This window comes from Bos grunniens, chromosome X (assembly GCF_055505025.1).
Source record: "Bos grunniens cultivar Pamir isolate PY7600 chromosome X, Bosgru_T2T1.0, whole genome shotgun sequence".
In the NCBI taxonomy this organism is placed as follows: domain Eukaryota; kingdom Metazoa; phylum Chordata; class Mammalia; order Artiodactyla; family Bovidae; genus Bos; species Bos grunniens.
The window spans coordinates 57,299,123-57,311,411 of NC_141194.1; the positions used below are offsets into that span (position 1 = coordinate 57,299,123).

The 12,289-nt window shown below is 43.6% G+C and overlaps 1 protein-coding gene across 8 annotated transcripts in view; it reads left to right on the forward strand.

The window, feature by feature from the left end:
- The first annotated feature begins 2,448 nt into the window (after positions 1-2,448).
- The window catches only part of SLC9A7 (solute carrier family 9 member A7), a 187,029-nt gene continuing 177,188 nt past the window's right edge, over positions 2,449-12,289 (forward strand). For 2 of the 8 annotated variants that reach the window (XR_015158903.1, XM_086387608.1), the window contains exon 1: positions 2,449-3,012. Coding sequence is in view for 6 of the 8 variants with exons in the window: in XM_086387608.1 (XP_086243734.1) it covers positions 2,697-3,012 (316 nt within the window). In the remaining 2 variants the exon portion in view is untranslated. The remainder of the gene's footprint in view (positions 3,013-12,289) is intronic. The other 6 variants (XR_015158904.1, XM_086387610.1, XM_086387612.1 and 3 more) reach the window with 6 other exon arrangements.

Sequence of the window (12,289 nt, forward strand, 5' to 3'; positions counted from 1 at the left end):
AAGAGTGAACATAGATGCCATCTCTTAATGGGGGAGTGGAAAGGTTCTGGAAAAATATGTGAGATTGGAAACATGGTTTCTGGCACTTTTAGACAATATAATCAGTTGTAAATACTATGAAATCTGTACTTTTAAGGTACATCCTAAGTTGTTCTCAGTGTGAATTACAGAGAGAAGCTCTTTCCTTGACTTTTGGGAATCTATGAGGTTGAATATCAAAGTTTAGGATCAGTATGGCCAATTTTCAGCAAAATGGATTTTAGTGAGTCTCTAGAAATTAGATCAAGTTTTCCCATTGGTTAGCTTTCTCAAGTGTTTGCAATTTCATTGGGAACTTCCATGAAACTTCAAGGTATATGGACTTTGTAGAGGTTGTGTGACAGGCTGGAGGAATATGGAAAGATGTTAGCTAAAATCTAGACTAAGAGATTCTCTTGCTGCAAAGAAGGTACTAAACAGGCTTGGCAGAGGGACTTGAAGGGGAATCAGGAAATCTGCAGTGCTCCAAATATCTTTCCTACCTGATGCCATCTCTGCCCTTATTACTCTTTTTAGTTAAGCTTTGCTTTCTTCAATGAATCCTCATAAAAATGCAAACTCCTCTGGGAGAAAAAAATACAGAAAGTTGGCATAGATTTCCGAGTGCTTCAGCAAACACTTATGAGCACAGAGCTAGGCACTGGGAATTCAGTGATTCATTAATTCCATCTCTCTTTCCTTCTTTGACCAGGCGAATAAGGTGGATTGAAAAATTCTAGTTCCTGAGGATTTGTTCCAAGAGGCTTTATCATTCAGAGTTCACTTTATGAATTTTTTTTTTTTTTTTTTGACGGAGCTGGGCCTGGTCTTAAGGATCATCAAAAACTCCCTGGGCTATCAGGAGGTCAACATAAAATGGCCACCAAGGTAATTCCACCTCATTTATTGTCACCTTGCTTATTTAACTTATATGCAGAGTACATCATTCAAAATGGATGAAACACAAGCTGGAATCAAGATTGCTGGGAGAAATATCAATAACCTCAGATATGCAGATGACACCACCCTTATGGCAGAAAGCGAAGAGGAACTGAAGAGCCTTTTGATGAAAGTGAAAGAGGAGAGTGAAAAAGCTGACTTTAAAACTCAACATTCAAAAAAACGAAGATCAAGGCATCCAGTCTCATTATTTCATGGCAAATAGATGGGGAGACAACGGAAACAGTGACAGACTTTATTTTCTTTGGCTCCAAAATCACTGCAGATGATGTCTGAAGCCATGAAATTAAAAGACACTTGCTCCTTGGAAGAAAAGCTATGACCAACCTAGACAGCATATTAAAAAGCAGAGACATTACCTTGGCAACAAAGGTCCATAGTCAAAGCTATGGTTTTTCCAGTAGTCACATATGGATGTGAGATTTGGACCATAAAGAAGGCTGAGAGGCAAAGAATTGATGTTTTTGAACTGTGGTGTTGGAGAAGACTCTTGAGAGTCCCCTGAACAGCAAGGAGATTCAACCAGTAATCCTCAAGGAAATCAGTCCTGAATATTCATTGGAAGGACTGATGCTAAAGCTGAAACTCCAGTACTTCAGCCACCTGATGCCAACAACTGACTCATTGGAAAAGACCCTGGTGCTGGGAAAGATTAAAGGCAGAAGGAGAAGGGGGTAACAGAGGATGAGCTGGTTGGATGGCATCACTGACTTGATGGACGTGAGTTTGAGCAAGCTCCCGGAGTTGGTGATGGACCGGAAGCCTGGTGTGCTGCAGTCCATGGGGTCGCAAAGAGTCAGACATGACTGAGCCACTGAACTGACTGAACCACCTGCTGCTCATCTGCCCAGAAGGGCAAGTGTCCAGTTCCTTTTGGTTCAATCTGCTTCCCTGAGGGTTAGTTCCACAGTGCAGAAAAAGAAGTCCCTCTACTTGCCAAGTGATGAGGGTGCTATTTTTAACACTGCTCCCTCATTTTAATCCCTTATTGGTTCTCACTTTGGGTCAGGCTAAAGCAGAGGTTTGTTTGAATTAAGCCTGACGGATTCTGGGAAGCCCGGAATGCTGGAAGTCACTCTGAGAGATGCGGGAAGAGAGGTGTACGGGGGTACCTTGGCTTCAAGGTTCCTGGGCTCCTCCAGAACGCCACTTTTACTGGGCCCAGAGCGGCTATACACTGGCCGGGGATCAAACACTTCGAGTGGCCCCAGACACAGGAATTGAGACCGCACATCCAAGATGCTCTTGCCAGGCACGGGCGACCTCTGGCGTCCCATTTACGAAGCGCGGCGGCGAGTGCCCAGAAAGCGGGCCCGCGAGCGCAGATGGCCTGGCCAGGTACCCCGGCACCGAGGGAGGAGCGCAGTGAGGAGAGGGGCCCTCGGCTCGGCCCGGGGGCTAAAGGGCGACAGGCGACCTCGCTGGAGGGAGGAAGGGCGGCGGGACGGGGTTGGGGAGAGCCCCCCCCCACCCCCACGCGGCGCGGCGGGGGGCCGGACAGGTACGCGGGCGGGGGGCGGTGCTTGGGGATCCTGCGCACTGCGTGCGCCCCTCCCCCAGCGCGACTCCCGGCGCGTCCCCGGTCCCTGCCCGGCGCGAGCTGGAGGAGGAGCTGCAGCGGCCGCGGCTACTCGGGCAGGTCGGTGGCGCCAGGGGAAGCTGCCGACGGCGCGGGCTGCCGGTCCCAGCGTGCAGGAGGCGCGGGCGGCGCTGGGGCCATGGAGCCTGGTGACGCGGCGCGCCTCGGCCCGGGGCGGGCGGCCCGGGCGCTGCCACCGCGGCTGCTGCTGATGCTGCTGCTGGGTCGGGGGCTGCGCGGGGCGGCCGCGGCCTCCTCCTATGGGGCGGCGGCTGAGGACAGCAGCGCCATGGAGGAGCTCGCCACGGAGAAGGAGGCAGAGGAGAGCCACCGGCAGGACAGCGTGAGCCTGCTCACCTTCATCCTGCTGCTCACGCTCACCATCCTCACCATCTGGCTTTTCAAGCACCGCCGGGTTCGCTTCCTGCACGAGACCGGGCTGGCCATGATCTACGGTGAGCACACCCTGCACCCTCGCCCACCGTCCCCTACTCCCTTCGGGCACCCGGGCTGCTGTGCTTCTCCCCACCCCTTCCCCTCCCCGCGCCGCCTTGTGCTCCCCCTTCACTTGCCGACGTGTTTCGTTTCTTTTCCGTTTCCCGCTGAGACGGTCTCGGCTCCCAAGGTCAACTGTCTGCATTTTCCGGCTCCCTATTACCATGAAAATGAATTCCACCTCATTTCGACGTTTCTTCCCGGGGGAACCAGGAAAATGAAAGGCACCGGGGTGGTCTGGTTCAGTCCAATCGGTTCTGTTTCAGCTTCGCACCCCACCCCTCGCACCCCCACCCCCAGCCCCAGTTCAGCTCCACAGGATGTGTGTGCCGGAGCAGGAGGGGGTGACCTCCTAGGGATCGCTCTGCCCTAGGAGGCAGCCCACCGTGAGGGTGGGTAAGAGCTGACGGGGCTTGGTGGATGCCACATCAATGGGCAACCTGGGTGGGCGCCCAGTTCTGACATCTGTGTTCCCGGATGTCTTGTAAATAAAGTCGGAGCTTGAAGCCCTGTGAAAGGTGAGCGTGGTCCAAGACCTACGGTGATGTACCGCCATGGCGGGCCTAGTCGGGAAGATGGGCACGCCTCCCACCCTTGTGTCCAAGTGGGAAGTTATACCCACTTGCTTTCTTTAAGAGAAGAGGAGCTTTTGCATTCCTCCGATTGTAACAAGGACGCTGCTTTGAAGATACGTTTAAGGCTGTATGAAGAGGAAAAGTAGTGGTTTTAATTCTGGAGTCAGCCTTCTTTTGTTGTGAAAGATGGACTATGCCATCATCCTTTTTTGAGTTTAATGGCACATGGTGTATTACATACACAAGGGTCAGCACAGATCTTGGCGTCACTGCATGGATGTCAGCCACAATCTGAATCATCCCTCTTCCCCTGCCATGCCACCCCCTCCACCCTCACACCTGCCCACCATGACATGACTTCAAACGGGAACCATGTATTCTCCTTTTGAATTTAATTCAGTGGAGTTAAGGCCCAGGTTGGCATCCTCATGTGAAATAGATGAGTCCACTTAATGACTGTTCCCAGTAGGAAACATTTGACTTCATCAGTTATACTGGAGGGATCTCTCCACTCAATTTCCATTCAGGATTCTGTGATAGAGAATGGAAAGTGAAAACGTTAATCTTTAATGTGACAGTTACCCTTGGCCCTGGGCCTTACTTACTCATGGTGCTTGATTGTTGACAGCCCTGGCTCATGGTCACCAAGGTTATGAAGTGCTCTCCAGGAGCCCTCTAGGTTTTAAAGAGACCTGGCCTAAACAGATCTTGAATTGAAGCAGGACCAGGTCTAAAACTGAGTTTAGTTATTGCAAATTACAGATGTGAACAAAAAACCTGGCCATTCTTGAGGTTTGTGGTTTGTATCAATCTGTGACAAATGACTGATGCCCAGGCTAAAGCAGGTAAGCTCGAAGGTTTCCTGAGCTGATAGCAGAGTGGGGAGTTGAAACATGTCATTTCAGGCGGTTGACTCTGAGCAAATGAGCATTGCCTTTAGCCATAAAAATATTTTTATTTTATAGCTCCTAGATCCAATTCATTAAAGTACAGTGTGAAATACTTTTAGAAGGTAGATTGGACGGGCTCATAAATATATGCTCCAAGTGCATGGAAAATGAGATTTAAAAATATATTTTCTGAGGAGTACTCCATGTTCTTAGGAGCTCAGTCACCTTTATCTTAAGGCTTGAAAACAACAATAGAATTTTCCGTTGTGGATATGTACTTTTTGAACTCATCTCAATCTCTTAGTCATTGGGATTGTGCTACCAGTGTACTGTTTCACTTTGTGTTACGGAAATCTGGTTTAATTGATGATGTTCAGAAAAGGCAACATCCTGTCATAGCATTCTCTGTAATTTTCTTCTGTGTCTTTGGCTTTTAGTGTTACTGTGAAATGCAGTAAGAAATTTGTTTGTCAATGTGTGATGTCCTAGGTTCTGCCAAATATTAATATTTTGATGTGGATTGCCTATAACTGAGAGAAAATATTTCTTTTTCTCTAAGAGATATTTAGTCTTCTGTTTTAAGTTCCACACCCCCAAGCCCCAAATCTGGGTTCTGATGTCATTTGATTAGCAAACTAAAATATATATATATATATATACACACACACTTAAGGGATAGGAATTCTGATTTTAAAAAATTCAATATGAAAATCTTTGAATACTTAAGTGAATGCAGTGCGAATACTTAAGTGAATGCAGTGCAGATTTCAGGACTTCTCTTTCTCAGTAGAAAGACATCAGATTTCATTTCTTGATATCAGTAGAGGAAGTGAGTGTCCTCTGAGCAATAAAGGGCAAAATGATCTAAGGAAACATTTGTTAAGTATCTGCTGTGTACTGGGTGCCCAAGTAAATTTATGGAGATAACCAATTTAACTTTTAAATGTTGGTAGGTTTTCACGAGTGAAAGAGTTCAACTGTGAATTTCAAAAGTTTTACCTTGAAATGAAAAAAATCTAATTCCTGGCACTTTAAAAAATACTTAAGTGGTACTTTGAGAGGAAAAGCTTTAATATTTAAAATAAATTGTGGTGTGTGTGTGTGTGTGTATATATATATATATATATAAACAATGTGTTAATATATGGTAATATATTAAATTGTGATAATATGTGTATTTGCTGGTATAGTCATAAAATATCTCTAGGAGGATATGCAATAGCCTAACACCATTGGTTTCCTTGTAGGGGAGGAAGAAGGTAGGTGGAACGTAGGGGTGGGAGGGAAGACATCACTTTATATACTTTTGTGGTTTTTTTTTTTTTTTGGACTTTGGAAGTGGAATCACCTAATAGCATGTCCATGCTTCCATTCTGTGGCATTCTTGTGGCATTTTAAGATACTCCTCAAATCATCCAGTTTGATGCCCACTACTCCCTATTTAAATCAAATTGCTATTAATTTTCTGTGACTTTTCAGTTGTCAGCTGTACCCGTGGAACTTTCTCGGAGCCCTGGGTCTGGAATGGAGACATAACTGGGAAAGGGAGGAGGTTTTCCCTCTTTTTCCTTTCTCCTTTTATCTCATTGTCTCCAAAGAAGAGTTGATGTACTTTAGGAGTGGTGTGCACAGATAGATCCCAAAGGACCTAAGGACTGTAAGAGACAGGCTGTGAATACTTAGCATTTAAATGGAAAGGAATTCTACCACCCACCAAGGGACTGTTAGAAGCACTCCTCCTCCCTGACCACTGGTCCAGGCAGCTACCAGGGAAGGTGACCATAGACTGGACTCTCCAGGGACCTTAAAGGGAGCTGCCCCCAACCGCGCCAGACCCTGTGATGAGGGCTGCAGGGCAGCGGCTAAGGCGCTCGCCTGGCATCAGTCAAACCTGTTTTGTCAGTGCAGGGAGCTCCTGGCTGTCTGGCTCTGTACGTGATTAAGTGCCATCCTAAAGTTACCAAGCCCCTCGTGTTTGTGCAGCAGAAATAGCAAGTGTTTGAAGAGGGAAGGTGGCATAAACAGACTGTGTCAGTTAATTGTGGTTCTCTCTCGTGTGTAGTTCCACTTTCCCCATAATGTTTTTGTGACAGCTGATATGGGTCCAAAATATCTAACTTCGTCATGCTAGCCTACCACCTGCTTCTCACTTGCCCCTCCTCCACACCTATCATCTTTTCAAGTATGTGTTGGTCAGAACCTTCCAGGTTCCATGGACTGTGGGCTCGTTGTTGTTTTGCTGGTGCTGGATTGCTAAGCACAGGCTGAGGGAGGGTTCATAGGCAAAGTCTGAAAGGGGAAATTATGGCTTTTTGCAGTAGTGTGAAATTAACATTTGAGCTTGTGAGCAAACATTTCAGAACCACACTCTTCCTGGTTAATTGGGAAGCTCTGTATAGTCTCAGTTTGGTACCAGATGCCCTGAGTTCAAATGCTGGCCCTCTTACTTGTAAAGCTGTGCAATACTGGGCAAGCTCTCTGAACCTTAGTTTCCTTTTTTCAAAAATGGAGACAGTGTCACTCACCTCACAGAATTTTTGTTATTGTGATATTGTAAAGGTCAAGTGCAGTGTGTCTGCTACTTACTTGGTAAATATTAGTTCTCATTTTCAATTTAGACTTGTGATTATTTGGCCAGCATTGCTACTTGGGTAGAGTCCTGCTGTAATTTTAAAAGGCATTAGGATACAGTTAGTGCGAGTGATGAGAATTGTCATTTTCTTTTTTAAAAAAATTATTTACTTTTTAATTGAAGGATAATTGCTTTGCAGAATTTGTTGTTTTCCGTCAAATATCAACATGAATCAGCCATAGGTATACATTATAATTTTTTGTGGGCCATTTGTTAATACTTAGAAAAGAATTTATAAGGTAGCTGTTCTACTTTTTTATCCAGCAGTCTCCATTCTTGGGCTTTATTTTTTAGAAATAATCACATTAGTGTGTTACATTATATAGATGATAATATTCATTGCAGCAGGAACAAGTTGCAATACTCATTAAGAAGGAACTGGTTAAACTACAGCATATTCCCACTAAGGAATACTGTTCAGTTGGGAAAAAGGTGTTTTGAGATGTCCTTTTAAGGCAGCTCACTTAGTGTTGTGGAAAAAACAAGGCACAAAGCAGTATGTATAGCATTTCATTTATTTTTTTTAAGTCCTGTGATATAAATACATAAACATGATATATATGCATTTACATATAACATGTGTGCATCTCTGGAAAGAGGCACAAACTTTGACAGTGGGATCAGTTGTTGGGAGGGAGGAAAGGGAGATGTTACTTTTCCTTTTATACTCTTCTGAATGGCCTGAACTTTCTATAACACTGACCATTACTTTTACAATTGAAACATTTAAAAAATAAAGCAAACAACTTTTTTATAGCAAAAAATGCATTAGAAACAGATCAGTTATGTGGTTAGGTAGCATTTGTTACTTAAAAGTTATAAATGGAAGTAAAATGTATCTTAAAGTTAGGAAAATGATATTTCCTGAAAGCATTTCTTAGAGCCTTTTTGGAATGATGTAATTAGAAATCACCATTTCACAACCCCCAAAGACAATTAACTTTGGCAAGGATTTTCAATGAATTCCAGAGCCATAGGTGAGAGGTTGTGGGGAACATGGTACTTGCATGTTGTTGAATATCACACCACAGATTACTTATCTATCACAAAGGAAAAAAGGTGCCTTTACAGTAGAGAGGTCTGGCAGTCAGCAGTTATAACCAAGTCATCAAATTTATCCTTGGTCCTCATGGAACTGTCCAGTATTATGTGCCTCCTGTTGTGTTACAAGAGGAAGCAGACAGCTTTACCTGTGTAGTATTCATCCTTTAGATGCTTCATCTGAATCTAATGGAGGTTTTAGGAGCATCTTCCAGTTGATAGGAAATATAGGGGATAGGGAAATAAGTTATAAAATACCGTGTGAAAACAGACATATCCAAAATATGGGACAATCTGTAAGACAGTTGTCCTGGTTTCTTCCAAAAGTCTGTCTATGTCAGGGGAAGCAGAAAGGCAGGATAAGTGACTGAATTGTGTTCTCTCAAAAATTCATATGTTGAAGTCCCATTCCCCAGTGTGATGGTCTTTGGAGGTGGGATCTTTGGGAGTAAATTAGGTTTAGAAGGGGTCATGAAGGTGGAGTCTCCATGATAGGATCGGTGCCCTTATAAGAAGAGGAGACCAAATTTTCTCACTCTTCTACCATGTGAGGATAAACCATCTGTTACTCTCATTAAACTCTATGTGACACTGTGAAACTCTAACAGTAGGTTTCATGAAATGGTTAGGCTTGCATGACTTGAGAATCTGTAACTTCCTTTTCATTTCAGTGTTTTGGTTTGATTTTCAGATTCACATGTCTTTTGAAAAACTGCCTCTGTTCACTTAGAAGGGCATATATGTTAGGAGACTTTTCTCTTTTGGTTAAAGCTTGCTCCCTCTCTTTTAATCAATGTAGATATCTGTATTAGGGTAATGCTAGCTGTTATAATAGACCAACCCCAAATTTCCATGGCCTAACTTGAAAAAACTTCATTTTTTTCTCATGCAGTGGGCCAGTGCAGGGATCTGGCAGGTGGGTCTCCATGTAGTGGTGATTCAGGGACCAGGCGCCTTCCATTTTGTGGCTTATCTGTCCCTTGGGCCGTTGGAATCCTCCCCCTCCAGCCCATGAAGGAAGGACAGAGAAGAAGATCATAAGGGGAAGACTTACATACTAAACCTGGAAGTAGTGCACATTGCTTTGCTGTTTCTGTTGGCCAGAATTTGGTCACGAGGCCACATTGAACTGGAAGGGAGGCAGGAAGATGTAGTCTAGTTGGAGTAAGAGGAACAGGTTTGGAAAGCAGCTAGCCAATCTCTGCTTAAGTATTTGATTAATACGTTGTCATATGTAATCCAGAAAAGAAACGTAGTAAGATTTTCATGCATTTTTGTTGTTGGTTGTTGATAAAGTAAATTTTCAAGTGATCCAGTTTGAAAAGGGCATTCATCTCGAGTTGTATTAAGTTGCTTCAATGAACCTATCAGCATCGCCTGGAGAGCTTGTTAAAAATGGCAGGTCTGGCCCCAGACTGATTGAGAATGTCTCAGTGAGGCCCAGAAATCTGTCATTCAATGCATTACCAGGGATTTTAAATACTGAAATTTGAAACTCACTGCTACAGAATATTTGTTTTGATCCTTTAAATTCATTCACTACACTGCTTGTAATTAAATAAATGTGGTAAAAAATAGCACCTGTTTATTGAATACCTGCTATCATGGTCAAGCACCATATTATTTTGCATAGTTTAAGCCATATAACCTTAACAGAAAATGTAATGAAGACTGTATTTATTTATTCAAGGAATTTATTCAAGGAATAAATTGAAAGTTAGGTTTAGTACCTCATTTGTTTAGGGTCACACATTTGAGATTGGTAAATGGGGATCTATTGAAGGATAGGATCAATAGGTTGAGGATGTATTTGGCTAGGATAGAGGGGAACCTGGATTCTGCCCTGATCACCTGCTTCCAGGAGGTCATTAAGGGAAATTCATGCCCAGAGTATAAAACAAAGCAAAGTAACCCTTTATTATTAGCTGGGGCTTTGGCTCCAAACTCCAGTGTACAGCTGCAAGGGGTGAGGTTGGCCAGTTTATAAGAATCCCTTTTCCTATGCTAGATTGGCCTTGGGCCCTTGAATCCAAGTGAAGCCAAGATACCTGCTCATTTGTATTCCAAAGACCACATTCCAGGTGTTACTCTGTTGCTATGTGTTATGGACTGAATGTCTGTGCCCCTCAAAAATCCTATGTTGAAATCCTAATTCCCAGGGTGATGATGGTAATGGGATGTTTGGCCTTTAGGAAGTAATTAGGTTGAAGGTGGAGCCCCTCATGAATGGGATTGGTGCCCTTAAAAAGAGGCCCCAGAGAACTGTCCATCCTGTGAGGGTGCAACAGGAAGTTGGCAGCGTGCAACCTGGAAGAGGACTCTCACCAGGACTGGAACATGCCTGTACCCTGGTTTTGGATTTCCAGCCTCCAGGACTGGGAGAGAGAAATTTCTCTGGTTTATAGGCTGCACAGCCTGTGGTACTTTGTTACGGCAGCCTGAACTAAGACAGTATGACAGAAGGCTTCCAGTGTTACGGGGCAAAATAGTCAAACAATGATCAGAGTGGCTGCTCTAGGCCTTCTCAGGTGGGAGCAGTTGCCTAAAAGTATTCTCATTTCTACACATCACTATCACAGAGGTGGGGAGGCAAATTGAACTGGGTCTGTCACACTCTTGGGTCTCTCTGCTCTTACTGTGCTAGTTGTCACAGACATATCAGTCTCCTGGAGAGAGTTTCCAAAATACGTTAGAAAGAAACCCAGTGCAGGCCGGAGTGTCTTTTGTTTGCTGCTGTCTCTGTCCCTAGAACAGTTGTAACACATAGTAGGTGCTATGGCAACATTTATTTAATGGATTCTACCTTGTCTAACAAAAAGATGCTATAACACTGCTTAGCACTAAAGATCCTTGAAGTTCTTGTGCCTCAGATTTACGCTGAGAAGGAAACTTTTGTGAAAACATCTGCTTGAATCACAGAGAACTGTTTAAGGAAGGAGAATGAAGGGATAGGTGAATAGATATTTGCAGAAAATTGTATATTTAGCTGATAAGCCACATGGTTTTTTTTCTTATTTCTTGTGGTAAAATATGTATAACATGAAGTTTGTCATTTTAATTATTTTAGCTGTATAATTCACTAACATTTGTAACATTTATAAAATTGTGTGGCAATCACCACTATTTCCAAAATGTTTTCATTTCTCCAAACAGAAACCTTATACTCATTTAAGCAGTAATGCCCCATTCCTCCCTCCTCCTAACCTCTGATAACCTTTAAGCTACTTTCTGTCTTAATGAATTTGCCTATTCTAGAAATTTCATATAAGTGTATTCATACAATATTTGGTCTGATTTTTTTCACTTAGAATAATAATTTCAAGGTTCATCCATGTTGTAGTAGGTATATGAACTTTATTCCTTTCTGTGGCTGATTAGTATCCCATTTTAAATATACACTATATTTTGTTTATTCATTCATCAGTTTAGGGACACTTGGGTTGTTTCTACCTTTTGGCAACTGGTGGTATAATGCTACTATGAACATTTGTATACAAGTGTCTGTTTGAATCCCTATTTTCAATTCTTTTGAGTATATACCTATAAGTAGAATTGCTGGGTCATAAGGTAATTATATGGGTAACTGTTTGAGGAACTACCAAACTGTTTTCCAAAGTAGCTGCAAAATTTTACACTTCCACTACAGTGCACGAGGGTTCCAATATCACTGCATCCTCTCCAATACTTTTTTTAAAAATAGTCACCCTAGGGACTTCCTTGGATAAAGAAATGGCACCCTACTCCAGTACTCTTGCCTGGAAAATGCCATGGATGGAGGAGCCTGGTAGGCTACAGTCCATGAGGTCGCTAAGAGTTGGACATGACTGAGCAACTTCACTTTGACTTTTCACATTCATACATTGGAGAAGGAAATGACAACCCACTCCAGTATTCTTGCCTGGAGAATCCCAGAGACGGGGGAGCCTGGTGGGCTGCCGTCTATGGGGTCGCACAGAGTCGGACACGACTGAGGTGACTTAGCAGCAGCAGAAGCAGGGACTTCCTTAATGGTCCAGTGGCTGAGACTCTGCACTCTCAATGCAGGGGGCCTGGGTTTGATCCCTGATCAGGAAGCTGGATCTCACATGCCACAACTAAG